At 45.7% G+C, this 21,280-nt stretch overlaps 1 protein-coding gene across 2 annotated transcripts in view; it reads left to right on the plus strand.

Annotated features, from left to right (window-relative positions):
• ABCA1 (ATP binding cassette subfamily A member 1) overlaps nt 1–21,280 on the plus strand; it is a 125,707-nt gene that overhangs the window by 55,372 nt on the left and 49,055 nt on the right. For both annotated transcript variants that reach the window (XM_067553290.1, XM_067553291.1), the window contains 2 exons: nt 9,267–9,388; nt 12,166–12,357. In XM_067553290.1, coding sequence (XP_067409391.1) covers nt 9,267–9,388; nt 12,166–12,357 — 314 coding nt within the window. The remainder of the gene's footprint in view (nt 1–9,266; nt 9,389–12,165; nt 12,358–21,280) is intronic.

Here is a 21,280-nt window from a genome sequence, read left to right on the forward strand (position 1 = left end):
GCTAAACTGCCAGCAGATGTGGCTGCTACGTTTAGATCTTGCAGCACAGGCCCGCTGAGCTGCTCAATTTCCTGTCAGCAAATCGAGGTAAAGTTGTGTAACATGTTCCCATGACTGTTTTAGCTCCTGTCGGTATCAGCGAGGAGGAGATTTAGCGGTGAGAGCTATACCAACTGCCGCAGGGGGGATGCCATGTGGGGAGAGGGATAGATGAAAAGCAAAATGAGCCCCTCAAGGACGCTGTGTGTCACTCCAGCCTACTTCATGGATATGTTACCAAAAGTTTAATCGAGGGAATATAACAAGGGCAGATGAAAATTGCCATGCCTGACACTGGCTGACCACTGGGAATCAAAAGGGTTTCTTCTTAGCAGACCAGATCTGGGTCATTGGATCAGTAGGTCACTTTGCTGTTCCAGCATCAATGTTATTGCTGTTACCTCTGGATAAGCAGAAGGAGCTGAGAGTCTGCAGGTTCTGAGTTCTAGTCCTGTCTCTGACATGGATAATTTACTACTAGTCTGTCTGTTACAGAGTTTCATATTGCTGTCCGTCACCACAGTATCTAAATGCCTCCCTTGGAAATAGATTAGCATTAACAAAGTCCCTGTTAGACTTTGTGGCTGCTCCAGCTCTTCTAGATATCAGAACTCTGTTTGGGGTGGGGTTATTTTGTTCAGTTTTGGGTTGTATGTTTCAGGTCTTTTTTTCCACTTTTATTTTTGTGGGGGCTGATGGAAGGAGCAGGAGGGAAAAGTTTCACCAGTGAGAATATTATCCCCATTTTAGATGCAGGGAAATTGAAGCTAAGAGACTTGCTTAGTAAATCAATGGAAAATCCAGGCTGAGGATACCATGCCTCCTGGTTCCCACTCCTATGCCATGTCCTACTGGGTCAGACTGTCATCCAGGCAGGTCAATGCACTTCTGCAATCTCTGTTTTGCCATTTGTATAATGGGGAGGGTGATACCTTGCGGGGCCACTTACCCTGTGATGCAGAACTGGGCATTGTCATTCGCTGGGTTGGGGATCTGTGTGGGAAGAGACAGCTCACCTTGCAACAAACGGGTGGACCACACCTCTGGTGTTGTGAGTACGGGTGCAATGCAAAGGGCAGCGATGGGAGAGAAAATTTGTTGGGGAGGAAAGGTAGGCAGGACAGGGATTCAGAAGGCAGGTACGCTGTGCGAGTGTGCTAGAAATCACAAAGCCTATTAAAGTCAAGGGAAAGATTCCCACTGACTTTTAGGACTTGGGAGGGGTGATAAGTGGCCAGTTCCTTTTTACCCTCAGGGTTTGTGACCTCAACCAGTGGGGCCAATGCTGTATGGATGGTGTATGGTTACCAAGGGAAGACAGTAAGACAGGAGAGGGTAAGTGATTTTCCCAGGATGTGGCAGTATAGTTCTTTAGGTATAGGGCTAGGAATCAAAGGTTGCACAGCCTGTTAAAATGCGTGGGAATCTTTCTTTTGATTTCAGATCAGGCCCTAAGAGATCTGGTTCTGACACTGACTTGCCCTATCATCTTGGACAAGTCACTTAAACCCAGTTTTTTCAGCATCTCCACTAATTCTGGGTGCCTCCATTTTTGGATGCCCAACTTCAGACACCAGGGGCTTGGTTTTTGGTGGTGCTGAGCACCCTGGATTTCCGGTTGAAGTAAGTAGGAGCTATGGGTGCTGCGCACTTCTGATAATCAGGCTTTAGGGGACAAATTGCTTGTTGGTGTAGCTCCATTTGGAGCCACATCAGCTTACGCCAGCAGGGAATTCAGCCCTGTCATTTTCAGGTTGGGGACTCCAAAACGAAGGCAGCTGGCCGTAATGCCCACTTGAAAATGTGAGTCTGCTCCCTCTCAGCCTCGGTTTCCCATCTGTAAAATGAGCAATGTGTTCCCCCATCACATTGCACAGGAGGGGGAAAAGACTCTTTTTGATGATGAACTGGAAAGTTCCAAGCTCCGAATTTTCTTTCACTTTGGGGAAATTCAGACATGTTCCATTGCTTGTTTGAAAAGTTTGATTCTCTATCGCCAGAAGTTGTAGGAAAATTTTAAAACAACCTTTTATTACCCATTTATATCCCACCGTCGAGTCGGGGAGTGGAAGCCACTGGAACACGAACCGGGATGACAAATGTACAATTTGTGGGGGGTGTTATAAGAAGTATATCTCCCCAGTGCTTGTGGTTTATAAAGTTAGGTGCAGCTCAAGGGTGGAGAGTAACCCATTGTTCTGTGTGTGCATTTGGTTTATCTGTTCTGTTCTCTTTACTTTTTGGATAGCCACTAAAAAGGGCAGGTTTCCATATGCTGGGGTTTTTCTGGAGGCGGAGGTTCTGTTAGTATCCATATGAATGTGACTGTAACTTCGGCGTCCGAGGCCCAATCTAGAAACCATGAGCCCAGCTCTCTTTTTGTGATACTGCGTCAGCCATCTCGTCTGGCCATTGAGGAATGTGCCCAGTGTATGGGGTTGTCTTTGCTGGAGGAGGAGCGGCTGTACATCGGTACCTGGTGTGAGGGGAGTGGCCGGGGAGAACGGGGTGAGGCCACAATGCCACTGGACTTTGGCTGTTCCCAGCTGTTGGAACAGCTCCTTAAGACCTTTAGCAGCCTGGGGTACATTAGAGCTGTCCCAAAGCTGCTCTGACTTAGAAGTGGCTTAGCCACAAAATACCAAGAGGTGCAAAGGTGTCCCTCTGCCCTCCCCAGTTTCTGTATCACGTGCGGCTCAGCCGGAACTGAGACTCAGGCTCCGTAAGTCTGAATCTTACCTAATGGGTATCGTTGTGCCTTGCAACCCTTTCTCAATCCCATCACGAGGGGAGAAAAACCCACTTATCATCCCTGTGGCTTTCTCATTGTGTTGTCGCTTCCATTAATTGACAGAGGCCGATGCGTTCGATTGCTTTCTGCTGGGAAAGGAATCCGCTCGTCCTTCTCTGAGCGCTCCTGCGGGCACTTACAAGAATCTGCCGCTGCGAAGGAGCGAAGTAAAGGCTTCCATAACCCATCAGGTCTTGCCACTTGATCTTGCAGGGATGACTTAATGCTGGTTTTATGGCAACACAATCACTTCTACATTAGTGGCCTCTGAGCTAATGAATAAAGGGTTCTGACTGTACGTCAGGAGCAAGGGGAAAGAGAGGCTGAGCTCTGAGAAAAGCCAAAAGCCAATCAAGCCAGTAATAGCAGAGGAAGGGCAGAAAATAACATAATTGCTTTCTGTCTTGAATGTCCCGCTAGACTGAAGATACAGTCGTGGTACATGGACTGGCTTGCTGCCTTGTTTTCTTCGTAAGTTTTAATGAACAAAGAGCGGCAGGGAGCTAGATTCCGGTCCTGAACTCATGCACAGCTCCTTGCAAGATCCAGTCTGCAGTGCATGTTAGACTGGGAGTTAAAAAGCAGAGCTGACTGTACAGTAGGGAGAGAATCTCTTTTCAGATGTTAGGCCAGATCCTCAGCTGGCGTAAGCGAGCAGAGCTCTATTGACTTCAGTGGTGCTAAATTGATTTACACCCGCGTGAGCCTGGCCCCCTGCAGATGATGCTGATTTATTATTAGTATTGTAGTAGCGCCTAGAAGTTCACTCATCCTGTCTGCTGAAAGCACCAGCCGGGCTGCAGATTAGTGTGTGTGAAAGAGAGAGGTGGACACTTGTCTGCTACGAGCCAGACTCCCTTAGGGATAAGACAAAGAATTAGGAGGCCCCGATTCTTCCATTTGATTGCTGTATTTGTTGGTGAAGTCATCTCAGTTACATCATCCGTCAATTGGGAAGAATGACACCAGCGTATATTTGCAAAGGGTTTGAGATCTGTGTAAGAAAAGCACTGCAGAAATGCGGAGAACGATTGTCTGGTTTTCAGAAACCCCAAATGGCAGTAGTATAATGTTGCAGTTTGAAGGGCCAGTTGCTAATCCATATGGGAGGATAGGTCCATCCATGGCTATTAGCCAGGATGGGCGGGGATGCAAAACCATGCTCTGAAGTGTCCCTCGCCTCTGTTTGTCAGAAGCTGGGAATGGGCAATGGGGACGGATCGCTTGTTGATTGCCTGTTCTGTTCATTCCCTGTGAAGCACCTGGCATTGGCATTGGCTGCTGTCAGAAGAAAGCATCCTGGGCTAGATGGACCATTGGTTTGACACAGTGTGGCCGTTCTTATATTCTCATGTAACCACCAATTGAAAATTTTCTACAGTTCATCACAGCAACTTGATTCTGAAGCCAAAACTGAATGCTGTTGATCTGCGTTCAGGGATGAAGCTGTTGGCCTGTGATGAGCTGTTAGGAAACTGCAGATCTTAAACAGATGCACATGCAGGGGCGTGCACAAGAGGAGGCAAGCAGGGGCACAGGCCCCCCAATAATCATTGGGGGCACAGAACTCCTCTGGTCCTGGGGCAGCCGTGGCAGGGAGGAGGGGAAAAGCGAGTTTCTCCCAGGGCACAGTGCGTGGTGGAAGAGAATGTGCCTCTCCAAAAGGGGTCAAAGTTACATTTCTGGGCCCACCCCTGTGCACATATCTGTCTGACAGGGATGGATCTGACCTGACCTGGCCCCCTAAATCTGAAAACCCCCAAACTTTATCTCCCCCAAATTCAAACCCATGTCTAGATTGGAATTTGGTGTTGAAGGAATGCAGCAATCACTGTGAAAATGTCAAAATGTGACACTGGATTTATGTCTTATTACAACAGTCTGTAACCTACTAACCCCCCTCTTTTTGACTGCAGAGGTATTAACAGTCCACTGTACCTTGAATGGTCCCTTACAATATGTACTAACTAATTTTGCTAAACAATCTGTTCCTCTTGCATTTAGCTGTGACGTTGGGTGTACCTTTTCCAGACCTGAAGAAGAGCTCTGTGTGGCTCAAAAACGTCTCTCTCTCACCAACTGAAATTGGTCCAGTAAAAAATATTACCTCACCCACCTTGTCTCTATAACATGTCAACAGTTATCACATGTGGTCACCCTCCCTGATGTATACCAAGAGGAAGGGTTATGTTATGTTTAAGGCACTGGATTGGGATCCAGGAGATCTGGGTGCATTCTAGATTCTGCTACAGTACAGTCTTCCTGTGTGCCTTAACCTCTCTCTGGACAGATCTACACTGAAAATGCTGCATTGGCGCAGCTGCACCGCTGTGGTGCTTCAGTGAAGACGCTCCTACGCTGACGGGAGAGCTTCTCCCATTCTGTCTACACGGGGGCTAAGCCGGTATAGCTACATCGCTCATGCCCTGCAAGGCATTTAAGCGCTATGAGTCCTGGCAGTGTCCTCAGTGGAACTATTTACTTGCTCAAAGCTAAGCAGATCCTCTGCTGTCCTGGGATCATCTCGTTCGGAACCTCTCCTGTCAATCTAATCATTATAAGCAGCATCAGTATTTCCACATACGTAGGCATCTCAGCATCTGTAGTAGTGCCTCAAGTCGGACACTATCTTAGCAGTGTATTGACAAATTCTTGCCTTTTAATGTCAGTCACTGAGTCCTCACCTGTATCTGAACACCTCTGATCGGAGTGGCTCAAAATCTACACCCAAACCCAGATCCAAGTTTCGTCATTAGGGCTCATCTCTAATTTTTGTTTTGTTTTGACATTTCAACCAGGAGTGCCTAATCTGCTGCCTGGTTTGTTAGCAGTGCCAGCAGTACTATGGCACTCAACTCGATTGGTCCTGTTGGGAGTGAAGGGAAGGAGGAAGAGGCTGTGTGGTGCCCTGTGTCAGTGGAACATAAATCATCCCAGCAGGGTGTGAAGAAGTTCCCTAATAGCAGGCATGCATGTTGGTGATTACACTGTAATCCCGGCACGTGGCCTCCCACTTTAAGTGGTCCCATTACTCAATACGTTTCTTGTTAGCGCTTTCAGGACCTGTGGCTGTCTGTGTTTGCAGGCACTGGCGCAGTTTTGAACTAACCATCTTGTATTGCTTGCATTGGTGGTGGTACGCTCTGGTGGGTAAGTAGACAGAAGGATGGTTGCTTTGAAGGAGAAGCCTTTAAAAAGGTCTCATCATCTTAGACTGTGCAGTGCTGGAGTTTAGATTGACGGGATTGCTCTGCTCCCAGGGACGAGTCATTGTGTGAGCCTCTGGGGGTGTTCAGTCTCTTCTGATGGAAGCAGGACCAGAGGCGGGGTGAGCACTGGACTTGGGGTCAGGAGACTGGGGTCAAGTCACTGCTTTGCCGCCCACAGACTTTCTGTCGGACCATAAGCATGTCAGCTCAGTAGCTCGGGGGGACAAAGATTAATGTCGCACCAACCTGCAACAAAAAGTTTTGGCATTTCTGTATAAAAATTTTTCAGAATTTTCCATTTGGTGAAGAACTGACTTTTCGTCACAAATCGGGATGAAAACAAATGTCGAAATATGCAGGGATATGTCAGCCCGCTGTAGTGCTGGGCCCTTTTGAAAATGCTGGCCATAATGAGGAAAGGAAAAACTTGAAGGACTTTGTCTTAGTTGATGTATAGAGAATGAGGAAGATACGGTTCCTTTGCGGTCCACATCACCTTTACAGATAGGCCAGTGGGATCCAAAAATAGCTTCTTTACATTCTGTAATAAGATGCAAGTTGCTTTGCTGCAGATGTACACACACTTTGAGTTAGAAAAACTCAAGAGAATGTTCCTAACTAACAAAGATCCTGTCTCCACATGATAATAGAGAACAAAGGAGGAGGAAACACAGGAAGAGCAGGAGAACTGTTGCTTAATAACATTTTATTAAAAGGTTTCCATGGGGTGGGGGTAGCCTTTTAAGAGCAACTAGAAAAATAGACTCTTTAGAATTGGGCTAAATGAAAAAGCTTGCAAATGTCCGATCCTTAAATGCCACTGTGTCTTTATCCAGCTGACCTCTTTGTCCATCTGAATTTCAGTGCTGTTGATGATCTCACCAAAACACAAACAGGCAGAATAATTCTTTAACAAATGCAGTGCAGTTAAGAAGTAGCCAGAAAGCAGGAGGAAGGGGATTTTCGAATCGCAGCTTGATTTCCGGGGGCAAAGCCCTCCGCTGCTGATGTGAATCTGTGTAAATGGCTTACGCTGATTTGCACCAGCTGAGGACGGGGCTCTCTTTTCTTAGTGCCAGTCTTGGCTGAAAAGACTATCTCTAGGCCTGTTTTTTCCTGTGAGCCTGTTAGATTTTTTTTTTCACAATCTGATCAATGGGCATGTTATTAAATCATCCTGGCTGGGAGGGGGGGAAAAAAGCTTTCATCCTGGAGTAACCTCCTGTCAACCTTATCCCAGCTTTCAGCAGCCCAGCTGATGGTGGCGATATTTTTCATGTAGAACAAAAAGGCTACAGGGAACTTGTAACCAGAGATGTAGGCTAGAGAGCAATGACCGACAGTAACCCCGGCGCGCTCGTGCTGCAAGGAGAATGGAGAAGTGTTGCTTTTCTTCCCCCTCTCGCTCCTCATAATTCTCGTACCAGACTGGTCTCCTGCCAAACCGAGTCTGAGCAACACAAAAGAAACACTGAGCAGCATAAAGAGAGCGGGACTCCGTGTTCTGGTGACATTTCGCCGCCCTGGCTTGCTTCCCAGCCACGCCCAGCACCGTGGAGGTTGCGGCACGGCTCACTCTGGTGCCTTCTCGGAAATGCCCTGCATGTTTCTCATTAAAACTAGAATGAGAGCGCCCTCTGCCAAGGCGGCTGCTGCTCCCTCGGGGATGAGCAGTTCAGCTGTGAGGGAACGCAAGCGATGAGGACTCCCTCGAAATTAAGGTTTGGCCCCTGGGATTTTCTCACTCTTTGCCATCAGCTATCAGTTGTTTTGTGCCCCTGGATCAGGTGAGCTACCTAATCAGCTTAGCCCATGCCTAGGAATCTTCTCTTCAGTCAATCCTGTTGACTTCCTGCTACTTAGCATTTGCACCTCTCATTTCACCTGCTGTCCCCTGCAGGTTCTCAACCTTTCTAGACCACCGTACCCCTTTCAGGAGTCTGCTTCGCCTTGCGTACCCCCAAGGTTCGCCTCACTTAAAACCTACTTGCTTACAAAATCAGCCTTAAAAATACAAAAGTGTCACAGCGCGCTGTTACTGAGAAATCGCTTCCTTTCTCGTTTTTACCATGTGATTATAAAATAAATCAATGGGAATATAAATATTATACTTGCATTTCAGTGTATAGTGTACAGAGCAGTATAAACAAGTCACTGTCTGTATGAAATTTTAGTTTGTACTGACTTTGCTAATGCTTTTTATGTAGCCTGTTGCAAATATCTAGATGAGTTGATGTACCCCCTGGAAGACCTCTGCGTACCCTCAGGGGTACATGTACCCCTGATTGAGAACCACTGCTCTGCACTGCCAACCCCGAGCATTTATACGCCTGGAGTCTGGCCCCGAAAATCAAATGACTGGTTTAAAAATCATGAGATTAAAAAAAAAAAAATCAGTGTTGGAGCTTTCTTCTTTACTTTCTGGTTTCTAATCCGTCAGGGTGCATTTGGGTCACGTTTTCCAGATTTTTGCTTCAACCAGGAAGACTTTAAAAAAAAAAAAAAGAAAACAAAAAGCTGAGAGTCTGACATAATCACATGACTCCAGGAGCTGGGGCTTTAAGAAAAACACCACATACCATAAGACTCACAAAAATAAATTGTGAGAGAAGGCAACACTACCTCCTAGATCTACCAGTGCCACCCGTGTAATGTAACCTCTGCACACGTGCACATGTGTGTTTGCCTGTGCTTGGCTTGGAATGTCTTCTGAGAGATTACATTGATGGTGATTATTAGTAGTGTTAGTATTATTAATGATCATACGTTTTATATAACGTTTTTTTATATGTTCAGTCCTCCTTAAACCTACAAAATGGGGGTTAAGTGGGGGGCGTCTTAAACCTCTTGTGCCTGGCCTTCTGTGCTGGAGTGAATTTCCCCCAAATTCTGAACCGCTGAGCTCCCCTTGCATCTCATGTACTTGCCAGCAAATTAAATGCAACACATCAGGTGTTGGCAAAGGTGTTGGCTGGAGGTTGTTTTCAAAGATTCTGGGTTTGGTGTAAAAACATGGCAGTTCCGATGTATCTTTGCAAGTTGCTGTATTTCAGAACACGTGGGCAGCTGCCAAAAATGTCGCCAAATTTCCTTTTTGGGCTCTGTCTTGCGGCATTGCCCCTTCCCCCCACCGTGTTTTGCTATTTTAGTTTGAAGATCTCACATTCTTTCTCCTTTTCGGGTTTGCGCTAAATAAAACCAAACGATGATTGCTTCTCACTTGGCAGATTTGAAACTTCGAGATTTCCTGGTTGACAACGAGACGTTCTCAGACTTTCTCTATCAAAATGTTTCCCTGCCGTTGTTTGCTGTGGATGAGATATTGAATGCAGAGGTCAACCTCCAGCAAGTAAGGAACTCTTTCAAGCATTATTATTATTATTGTTTTTTATTGTGGTAGGTGCAGTACAAATACAAAGAGAGGATCCCTGCCCCAAAGAACTTACAATCTCATCGTGGTTGGTTTGCAGCAAGTCTGTAAGAGGACTTGAAAATCCACATATAGAGTCTGGAAAGACCTATAAGGTACAGAACGCTTTGAAAGCCAAAGAGAATTTCTCAAGTTGTGCTTTCCAGTGAAGACACTTTTATAAACAGCGCAGTTTAGACTATTTTATTTTTCTTGTTCAATTACAAAGAAAAGATGGCCATATGGTAAGTCACTGGAATGGGACTCAGGAGCTCTGATGCTGACTGCCAGAGTGACCTTGGGCAAGTCACTTAATTTCTCTGTGCGTCAGTTCTCCATCTGTACAATGAGGAAGATGAGAGTTCCTTTTCCCCATCCTTTGTTTAGACTGTCTGCTCTTTGTGACAGGGACAGTGTGATTGTACAGAATGTAGTAGAGCTAAGTGAATAATTGATTTTTTTTGAAGAATCTGAAGAAAAATTGATTCGATTTGACCCAAAATGAATTTTTTTTTGGATGTTTCGTTTTGGGTGCTTTTTACCTTTTCTTTTGGTTTAAAAAAATTAGCCAAATTTGAAAAGAAAAGTCAAAACATGTTGTTTTGAAATGGTCAAATTGAAATATTTTGATTTTTGTGGGGAAAAACCATTTTTTGGCTGAAACTATTCAACAGATTAGACCCAAATTCATAAACGCCTTTTTTTGGTGAATTTACTGTTCATCAGAAAATGTTCACGTAGCTATAGTGCCTCGTGCAACGGTGACCTGATTTCGGCTGAGACCTGCACATGCTGCTGTAATACACATCGTTACAGGAAGGTGCCTTGATGAAATACTGGAGCCCTGGATGCTGGATGTTTTCTTTGCAAGCTCAGGACATTGAGTTTGATCTAGAAAAGATCCATGGCCTGCCTAGCTCATTTTCCTCTTTCGGACATTGGCCGGTGCTGGTTGCTTCAGACAATGGAAGAAGATGTTTGCTCACATTAATGCAAGTGACCATGCAGTAGCCTAGCATAGAGAGAAAATCCTTCCTTCTTACCCCTGTTCTTGATCAGTTTATGCCCTGAAGCACGGGGACTGAGAAAGCCCTTTTAAATGTTGACACTACTTAATTACAGATGCTGGCCCCATTCATATACATGTTTCATGCGTTCTAGAATTTTACAAAGCCATCTGCCTCTGATAATTAATCCTATAAATTAATAATATGTTACCCTAAAAAATTCTGTGTAACTATTTTAAAGAAGCTGTCTGCAGCCCTAATTTTCAGAAACTCAGTATAGAATCAAAGAGAAGCACATGTTAGATGTGGATGTGGGATAATCAGAGGACTTTGACAACAACGTGTGTAGTGCTGAGTATTGGGAATGTAGAGACAGCTTTTAAATAGCCAAACTAACTCGTTGAGGTTATGTACACACTGACGGTGGTAAATTCGCTGCCGTCAGATCGATTTTTCCAGATCCATTGAGCGACAGTGAAGATACGCTCAGTCAAACTGCAAGTTAATCTATTAAAACCATCTCCAGAAAAAGCATAACCCTGCGTTGATGGGAACGCATTTCCCATCGGCGCGCTAAAAGGAAGTTAGGAAGTCGATGGGAGTTACGCAAGCTACGCAGAGTAGCTTGCGTAACTCCTGTCCACTGCTACTGAATTTTGCTGGCAGTGTAGACCTGCCCCCAGCTTCTCTTGTTCATCACCTATATTAAGCATTTGCCATTGTAGATCCAAAGACTCTAGTACCATAATGACCTGTTAAAGAGGTTTGGGAGATCAATCCCACCAGAGATCCAGGCGTCAGATGATTGGTCAGAGGTTTTCATTCATGTCCTTTACAGATATGAAAGGAGCCATTAATCTAAAGTACAAGGTGCCTGTGGACAAGAATTCGGGGTCTGGTCTTATGTCCATTGAAGTCAGTGGCAATGTTCCCACTGACTTCACTAGGTCAGGATCAGTGCCAAACTCTGCCAGATTACAAGTGCCAGGCTGTGGCTGCTTCTTTGTGAATGTGTTGAGAGGAGAGAGGGAGGAACCAACCTCCCCCCGCTTTGCCAACCGGTGAGGAACGGCCACTGGGGGTGTCCAGTGCTGCAGCAAAGCCACGATCCCCCGTCACACACACTCACCCACCACTTCGTGCCCAGAGGTCTTGATTCACAGCCCATTAAAGTCCGTGGGAGTCTTTCCTCTAACTTCAGTGGGCTTTGGATCAGGCCAGGGGGCACAAATGGCAGGATTCTTGTTCCTTCCCCCCACCCCATGCACACCTGTGAGTGAGGCCAGAGGAATCGGATTGCAAATTGTTGTCGGGTAGAAAACGTCCTTACAAATGATACATCTCCAGAGTTTAGGCCTTGGATCTTTCGTCCTCACTATTTCCACACTTCTTAGGGTTGACCACAACCTTCACTTGTTAGAGGGGCACAGCTGCCCCTGGTGTGGTGTGCAGTAGGGAGTCTACTAGTCTGTGGATGTGCTGGGGGTAGTGGAGATAACGCCTGTGTAACTCAGTGGGGGCACACACTTCTGTCATCATTCAGAGTAATGCGTAGATAAGAACCACGTGATTCTTTGGTAGAAACACCCTCTCTCCGCTCACCTGGAATGTTATGAATTCTGCTGTAGCTAAATGATCAATTCTGACTCAGTGATAGCGCCAAGAATGATTTACTGATGGCATTTTCTATCGTTTCACAACTGTTCCCAGGTCATCCTGTCTGGCTACCGAATGCAGCTGAGAGATCTGTGCAATGCATCAAAGCTGTCTGCATTTGTTACAATCCACAACCCGGCAGTAGCAGTGGTCAGCGAAGATTTCCTTTGCACCATGCCTAAGGAAAAACTCCACGCAGCAGAGCAAGCCTTTCATGCTAATATAGACCTTCTGAAGCCTATACTGGTGAGTGCACTGGCTGTGCGGTGTTACTAAGGGAAAGCATCAGTGCTGGGAATTAGTGCTTTATGAAGGACATGATATAATAATGCCCAGTTGTACGAGCTTTCGGGAAATATGGGGATGGGGTGCTCAGGAATACGCTAGTCTTTATTTTTGGAATCAACTGTTCAATGCCAATAAGGAAAATGGAAGAGAGTCCTGAGTCCTCAAAATAATCATACTGCTTTCTCCACTTTCTGTTGTTTGGGACGATGTGTTACATGAGGACATTGCCTGAGAACACATGTCTCTACATTTGATTTGTCAGGAGAAAACTATTTATGCTGGGCCATTCATTGTTGCTGTATTTTGATCAGATGTTGCATCTCAGCTGGAATGAACCCACAGATGTCTGACAGAAACCGACTTAGCATCAGACCTTTCATATGTTGGCACTTATAGCCAATGGCAGCCCAAACGCTTTGAGAAGATGTAACACGCACCGAGAGGTGAAATTTTAAGTTCTGATCCAAAGACAGTTGAAGTGAAGGGGCGTCTTTCCACCGACTTTAATAGACTTTGTATCAGTACCTAAAATATTTTAGCTCCGTGCACTTTGCAATTATTTAAGTCAATGTCAGGTTCTTGGTGAAAATATTAGCAACAGACATGCTTGTTTATTTTGGAACCCAGGTGACTATTGATATACCTACAGTGCTTGGGTAGCATACAAAGAACTCGATAAAGTTGATACTGAAAACAGCAGCACAGAAAGGGAGGGGCTAAAGAACCCACTTTGTTGTCCAGTTAAGCAAATTCTCTACTGTCTGCTTAGAGGAATTCAGCACTCTTTCTCTGTGAATATCCAGATTTGGTGTGTCTCAGAGGACAGATAGTCAAGCATGAGTTGCTTGGATTTTTCCCAACCGAAGGGGTTGATTATCGAGCACTAGAATCAGATTACTCTTCAGCCCCGTACATAAAGGTCAGCTGGGGCTTTACTGTAATTCATGTTCCCTCTGCATTTTGTCTTTACTGAGAGAGGCCCCTCCCACGAGAATGAGCTAATAATGAATACATAGAGCTGACGTGACAGAGGGAGGAGCGCACAAACGTTTTTCTTCTAACGAAATGAACGGTTTTGAAAAGGAGCGCGGGAAGGAAAGCATTTCAGAACATGCTGGGGACAGGAGAGGTTGAGTTGAGTTTATCTTCAATTATTTAGAGTGTTCAGAATAAATGAAATTTGCATTTTGCGGGCTCGAATGGGACTGGAAGGGTTCATAAGTCTTTTACTGGGGAAAACATTCATATTGCGGAGGCCCAGCCTCTGTCTGGTCACAGTTTACAGCCCCCCCCAATCTGTGCACACGCTCACTTTGAGCCTGAAGGTTTTCAGATGCCAGTCTGAATACATGCCTCTGACGGCCCAGTTTACACCCACAGGCTATGTCTACACTGACGGCAGCAAAGTCGACGGGAGTTACGCAAGTTCTTTGCGTACTTTGCGTAACTCCAGTCGACTGCTGCTGAATCGCCGAGGTGAGTGTAGACCAAGCCACAGTCAGGTAAACGAGGGTGCAAGAACTGAGGTTTGCACCCACAATCTAATTGCAGGTGCAAAACATGGGAACAAAATACCTGAGAATAAACTGGGCCCCGAAAAAGGAGGCCCTCGTTGGAAATGTTGGCCCGTAGGCGTCTTCCTCGTGAAACGGATTCTGGTTCCAGCCAAACTCTCTCAGTACAGGCCCAACTTCCCCATTTTCCCACCATTCTCAGTTCTAACTCGTAATGACAAGGTCACGAATATGCTCGCAGCAAAGATCATAAAAGAATAAAAGCGAGAACGTTGCGAACTAGTAGGGGCACGTTAAATGCCATATATAGGTATCTGACGGGGTGGTGGCGCTCATAGGAGATACCATCATTTGTGAAACAAGAGCAAATGCAGATTTTTACAGATAAAAAATATTTGGTGATTGTAGCTTCATTTATTTTCCCACCTGCTGGACAGTGCCCTCCCTAATGTAATGATGTGTTATTCAGCAGCATCCTCTCCTAGATTGGATAACGGGTGGTTGGCAGTGATGTCTCCTCACCACAGCTGCCTACATCGATACTTAATGAAAAACATTCTCCAGCTGATAGTTTCACTGGCCTTTTTATTGCACCTCTGGAAAAAATATAGTATACAGTGTTGGAAAGAGTTGTATAGAACTGCAGTATTTTGTCAGTGCGTGAATAGAACAAAGCAGAGGCCTCAGAGTAGAACTAGTTCTGTTGTGAAATCCAGTCCCTAGGGTACTTTTAAAAATCCCACTCCTGCTAGCTAGGTGTCAAGGGATATATGATATGAATGCTGCAAAGCAAAGAAACTTTGGAAATATAGGGCTGTTGTTCAGGTCAGAGGAATTTAATGAGAACAGGCCAGATTCTCAGCTGGTACAATTCAACGTAGCTCCGCGGGACCTCGTATAAACAGGCTTGGTGCTGCATTTCTCATTTAAAGTACATCTACACTGCAAAAAAAATCCATGGCAATGAGTCTCAGAGCCCAGGTCAACTGACTTGGGCTCGGACTATGGGGCAAAAAATAGCAACGTGGATGTTCCCATCCCTTTGCCGGGTTTCAGAGCCCGGGCTCCAGTCTGAACGTCTACGCTGCTGTTTTTAGCGTCATAACACAAGCACAAGTCAGCTGACCCGGACTTTGAGGTCCACTGCTGTGTGAGTATAGCCATACTCGTAGTAAAGCCCAGATTCTTTAGTCCAGCATAAAGAAAACCATTGACCATATCTAAATCCATGTTTTTAAGCAGTAAAAGAGCGACCATACGTCATTATGCTCATGCCACTTGGCAAGAACAATATAGATATTGGGTGCAGTGTTTTTGGATTTATGAGATGCCTGGTTCTGATCTCGCCTTCAGAGGAAAGATCTGTTCTTCTGAAGAGACTCCAGCAGTTCTGAAGCTGTCGAGCCGTCACACAACCTTACTTACGAGCACAAAGTGTAATTTTTCCAGAGGAAAATGGTGAAGGTTGCTGTAATGCCTGTGTGACCCGTCTGTGGCCAGGGTAGCCCACCTGAAAAGGCCAGGGTCAGGGCAGGCTGCAAAAGGAGAGCGGTTCTCCCAGCATTGGTGGCTAACACTGCAGTTAGATTCGCCAACCAGTCACAAACAGCGCTGCTGACCCCCCACTGAAAGTTATCAAGAAGCTGAAAACAAGAAGTTATACAGCCCCCTTTATTGCATTTCAGTCTTTGGCCCCCAGTTAGCAACTAGGTCCAGTAAAGAGATCAGTTATTTAAAACTCTATTTCCTTTACCAAAATGTTCTCCTGACTCCAAAGGGTCAGCCACAGTACCAGACCAATATAAGTTTGGATCTGACCCAAAAATACCACGCTGCCAGCCAATCCTTTAGTAACTAAAACTAAAGGTTTATTATAAAGAAAAGAAACAAAGGAGAAGGGAGAGGTTAAATGGTCAAAGCAATCAGATAGATACAAATGACTTTAAAGAACATATATATAAATCAGCAGCAGAACTGTGGAGTTTGCAGGCTTGTACAGTCCCTCTGGTGTACATCCAGTACCTGGATGGGTCTCAGTCCTTTGTTTCACAGCTTCAATTACAGAGGAGTTGATCCAGAAGTAGGAAGCAGGAATGAAGACAAGATGGAGATGGTGCAGCTGCCTTTTATGTCCCTTTGCCATGTGGCTTGTACTTCCTTTTGTCCCAAACACAGCCCTCCACACAGCACTTGGCATGGAAAAGCCTCAGAGTCCCCTCTCCATAGACATTTTCTTACCTGTCCTGGTGATTCATGAGGTGCAGCCCTGAGTTCTTTCACTGGATTCACAATACATTTGAGTTCCCTTGATGGGCCATTAAGCATGTCACCCAGAAACACAGCACAAGTTTGAAACACAAATTTACCAGACATATTTAGATCTCATAATATAAAATGATACATACACATAAACGATTATTATACATAGCAAATTATAACATTTCCAGTGGTACCTGACATGACATATCTGAACAAATTACTGTAATTTTGCAATACCGATATCAATAATATAAATGGTCGCCTCTAATCCAGACCGTGTCACAGCCTGAATCAGCTAAATGAAATACATGCGCTCCATGTGGCCAGGTGGACTGAATAAATGAACCTAGGAATCAGTCATCACACATTTGAACGGCTCTGGCTTAATGACTGAACGGTCCCTTGACATACAATAACAACCTTGGAAAAGGAGGGAACGTTCTGTCACTCCCCAACAAAGGAATCTGTTCACGTGCAGTGTACCAATAAAAGCATCATTTTCCTAAGGGTGAAATCTTGGACACAAGTTCAATTCTGCTTCTTCTACAAAGCTCATAAACCCGTGTTGAAAAGCTGATTGGCCGAGTACATTACAGTCTTAAAAATGCCCCGGAGGTCTTGGTTTAATAGCATTTTAATAAAAACTCTCTCTAGCAGTAATACTTGTATAACAGAAATTCTGGGCCATGTTTTCAACTGGCGTGAATTAACATGCTTCAATTCACTGCAAGTTTTCTTGCTTTTCTTTTCCGAGAACCACAATAGAAGAAAAGAAGGTCCATGAGTCTGCAGCTGTATTTAGGGTAAATTTAATCTCAGGGCGAGGGACTTTGTGAAATACTCAAGCTACCATTTAAGCAGTGTGTGAAGGGCTTGAGTGATATGTTGCGGTGTGTGTTCAGCTCTAAAAGAAAAGAGCAAAAGTACTAGTTACAGATAACTCACAGAGACATTGTCCTTACAGGTAAACACCTTTTAAATTAACGTTACAAAGGAAATCAGTATGGTACAAAGTGCCATGAATTGGCTGGGGAGATTGCAGCACGATTCAGAAGAAGAAAGCCAGATGGTAAAACTGTGGTCGTCTTTACCATACTTCGTATTCGTAAATTTTTCCATATCCCGAACGCCCCAAATAATTGTCCAAACCTGGGGGCAGAAAACCTTTGCCACAGCAATCGAGGGAGGCCCTTGTGGTTAAAACCCTGGACTGGGAGGCAGGAGATCTGGCTTCAGTTGCTGTCTTTTGCCACTGCCCTGCCGTGTGACCTTGATTCTGGGCCCGTTGATGCTGCACCTGGGAGCGAGCCCAGGCCCGCCGACTCCCGTTAGCGCTCTGAAAACGGCGGTGCGGACATTGCGGCTGAGGCTGGCGCTCGTGCTCTGAAGGTGCGGGAGTTGAGTTGAGAGACCAACCTGCAGCCTGAGCTGCAACATCAAAGCACCGTTCACAGAGCTTCTTTCAGAGAGCGAGCGTGAGCCCCGTGAGCGCGTGTCCGCGGACCCCAGCCAGGAGGTTTGCTCCCAGGTGGAGCCGAGACATGCCTTGATTGTCTCCGTACTTCGGCTCCGCACCTATAAAATGGCGATCGTGGTATTTCCTAACCTTACAGAGGATAATTTAAATATGCTTAATTATACTTTGGCTGACATAGGCACGTAGATAGGCCAATTAGTTTAGACAGGAATGCAGAAGGGACTCTGGGAGGAATCAGCAAAAAGCCCAAAATTATGGATGGGTGGCAAAAGAACACTTGTTGAATGGATGTTCATTGTCCAAGGAAAGCAACACGCATGGGCCTAATCGCTTTAACAGCACCAATCGCTGAGTGTTCCAGTATATACATCCTTCCCCTTTTACAGGAGGAGGGATGAGAGCTGCCATATGTACTCTGTGTTTAGCCTGCCCTGCGGGATCGCTGTTGTTCGTCCTGTATTTGTGCAGCGTGCAGAGTTTGCAGTGCTTTAGGGAGGGCTGGCTGAAAAAGAGGGCTGGGGGAGGGAGCCATTCACCCAAACTGTCCTGGATTTTATTTTCTGTTTGCTTCAAACGCTGCTCTTGTGTTGTGACTGCTGCTGGCTCAATGGACCCTAGCAGCAAAGAGGAGCTGTGCCGGTCAGGGGCCGCAGGGAGCCATGGGTGGCAGGGAAATCTAGTGTCTAGGCAGAAGCCCTGGCCCTCTGTTAACCCCCTGAGATTTGTGTTGGTGGGGGGTACCCCCTGCCACTTACACGTTGGACCACTCTGTCTTCACTTGACCAAATGAGAAGCAATCTCTGTGAGTGGGTTTTCCTCGGGAAACTACACAAGTTAAAATGGGACCTTTCCCACGCATGGAAGAACTTTGCTCTGTTTAGATCTTTTCAGTTCTAATATTCAGCGTGGAGAGGCAGCTTGCATGCACGTGACGTTAGGTTTTAACTCTGCACTGCGGGGGCATCCGAGTAAATGTCTCTGATGCAACCTCGTCTTGTGTTGCGGGTTTGGCAGTGAGCTATGGCTGTGCTGTGATTCACCTGTTGTTTGAGGCCATGAGGAAGCTGTGAGGGACACACAAAGCAGCTGTGTTTGTCTCTCTTAATGACACGGGTGGCATTTTATCATTTGTCTTGCCCAAACTGAACAATACATACATGTCAGTTACCGTAACACAGCAAGCAAAGTTGTCCATGAAAAGGTTTTCTCTAATATAAATACAAACTTCATTTGAAGCTCTGGCTTGCTGGGTCCTTTTTAGTGTGTTGGGATGAAGCTACATGATATCACCCTCCCCTGAAACAATAGTTTAGAGCTTCTGTTGTTAGGAAATAACAGCAGGAATTCCAAAAGCATGATTTTGTCTTCCAGTTCCTGCTTGAAATTGTGTTTATGACAAATACTGTTTCCCATTGCAAAGTGAATATGACTCAGAAGCCACATTTACTTATCAGAAGCAACCACTCATGTATCACGTGGCAGGGCGAGGTTACATCTACGCAGACATTGTGCCCCTTGAACGAATGCAGACAACTTTTACTGCACGTTGTGCAGAAATTTTCTTTTGAAATCCCATGATTCAGATTCTGGACTTTCTATTTTCATCCTTCATGGCAGAAATGTCAAAAGCCACATGGCCAGATCCTGCATTCCTTACTCAGGGCTTGTCTGCAGTGCAAAGTTTGCTTTAGTTATAACTCAGGTATTGCCCCGAACTCGAGTCCTGTCCACACATACTCTTCACTGAAGTGCAGTGGTGCTATTCATTCTAGTAGACAGGTCTGAGAGGGCTATACTGGCGGCGCCACTCAAGTGCTGCTACTCCTCTAATGCCTTCCTACAATCCTCCCCATCTGCCCAGCAGGACAGAGAGGTTCTCCTACAATTCACAGAGCGGCTCAGCTCCCTGCAGCACAGAGAACTCTGGGACTTCCGTCCTCAGAAGTCTCCGCGCCACACCCAAGCAAGCGCAGGGCCAGTGTAGACACAGAAGCTGGAGCGCTATTTCACAGCGTGGCCGCTCTGACGTGAGCTGGGCTAACTCGAGAGGAGGAATTGGAGTGCAGATAACTCAAACTAACTCTGGCCTTAAGACAAAACTCCCCGTTTGGAAGGTTTGCTTGTGTTTGGAGAACTGCAGGCTTATCGGGCCCGATTCTCTGCCCGCCTGTACGGATCTGAATCAGGAGCAATTCCAACGGAGTTCCTTGGGTGTAAAGTGTGCGGTCAGCTCAGGGGGCCGCCCTCACGTCTTGAGTTACTGCACGGGGCTCCTATGAATGCGTGGCATGGCATGCACTTGTCTGACTATGCAAGAGAGGGTGGTGTAGTGTTTGGGTTTGGTTCCCAGATCCATGAGCGGACCCTTTTTGCATGACTTCAGGCAAGTCACTAACTCTCTCTGCTCCTCCGTTCTGCCTCTGTCAAATTCAGGGTAATGTTTTCTGATCCCATGTTTTGTCCCTCTTGCCTGTTCAGATGATGAGCCTTTCAGGGCAGGGGTGGTCTCTTATTATGTGCATGTACTGCGCCTAGCGTGGTCTGCTCTGTCGCATCTGTTCTGTAGCCTCTCGATACTACTGTATTATCAATAATAACGAAATGGAGCTGGCTTGTGTCTGTTTCCACACGCGATGCTCCCAGGGGGGCATGGATGTACCGTCCGTGCGTAGGACCGCACGCCCTGGCATACTGTTAAAATGTTAGCTCGTCTTTGAGACTTCACTATTTGTGAACCATATTTCAAATGTGTCCCATTAAGGACTAAATCTGTGGCAAGTTTGAATTGCTTTTCTTTTTCCCCCTTCACGGTGTTTTTTTCTTTTTTAAGTTATCTTATCCTTACGGATCTTTAGCTGGTGTGAATGTGCTCAGCTGGTCCAGTGGAGCTGTGCCTGTTTATACCAGCAGCGGCTCTAGCTCACTGTTTTATCACGCTCCCGTGACTCAAATAGGCCAGATGAATTCCAGTTAAGGACTGGAATAAATTGCCTAGGGAGGTGGTGGAATCTCTGTCGTTGGAGATTTTTAAGAGCAGGTTGGACAGACACCTGTCAGAGATGGTCTCTAAAAGACAGATGATGTCAAAGTTGTTAGCTCAAACACCCAAGCTGAGTAATCATTTGAAATTGTTGTGAACTGCCTTGCATTTGAGATGCAATTTTTTGTAGATCATTCCTGGCAGCATCCAGAAATAAAATAAAGTAAAACTCAAGCCCACAAGTTACTCTGGGACTACGGATAAACAAAAACCGTGAGGTGCAATTGGCTGCTGTGGTTTCCGGATGTGGCAAGGGTTGGTTTTAAACATAAATAAAAGCTTCCTGAAAGCAATCACCTTCCCTCTTTAACACCTGGCACTATTTTTTTTTTTTTTGCATTGGGTTTTGGATCAGGCTTTGGGTCATGGACTGTTTCATGGAAATGGGTTGCTTTTAAAATAAAATACATGTACTGGGCTTAATGTTAAACCCCAACATCTCATTTAAGGCTGCTAAAGCCAGAGTTCCTTCAGGGTTTGGGGAGAGAAGTGGAATTGCTCAAACATGCCTGAACAGTGTAGCAGCAGGTGTGATGCCTCCAGGTACACCAGAGGAAACAGGCTCGTCACCAGCTCTGTTCCTCTTGTATT

The sequence above is a fragment of the Emydura macquarii genome, unplaced genomic scaffold (assembly GCF_026122565.2).
Source record: "Emydura macquarii macquarii isolate MOO-44397 ecotype Brisbane River unplaced genomic scaffold, CSIRO-AGI_Emac_v2 contig_1451, whole genome shotgun sequence".
In the NCBI taxonomy this organism is placed as follows: Eukaryota; Metazoa; Chordata; order Testudines; family Chelidae; genus Emydura; species Emydura macquarii.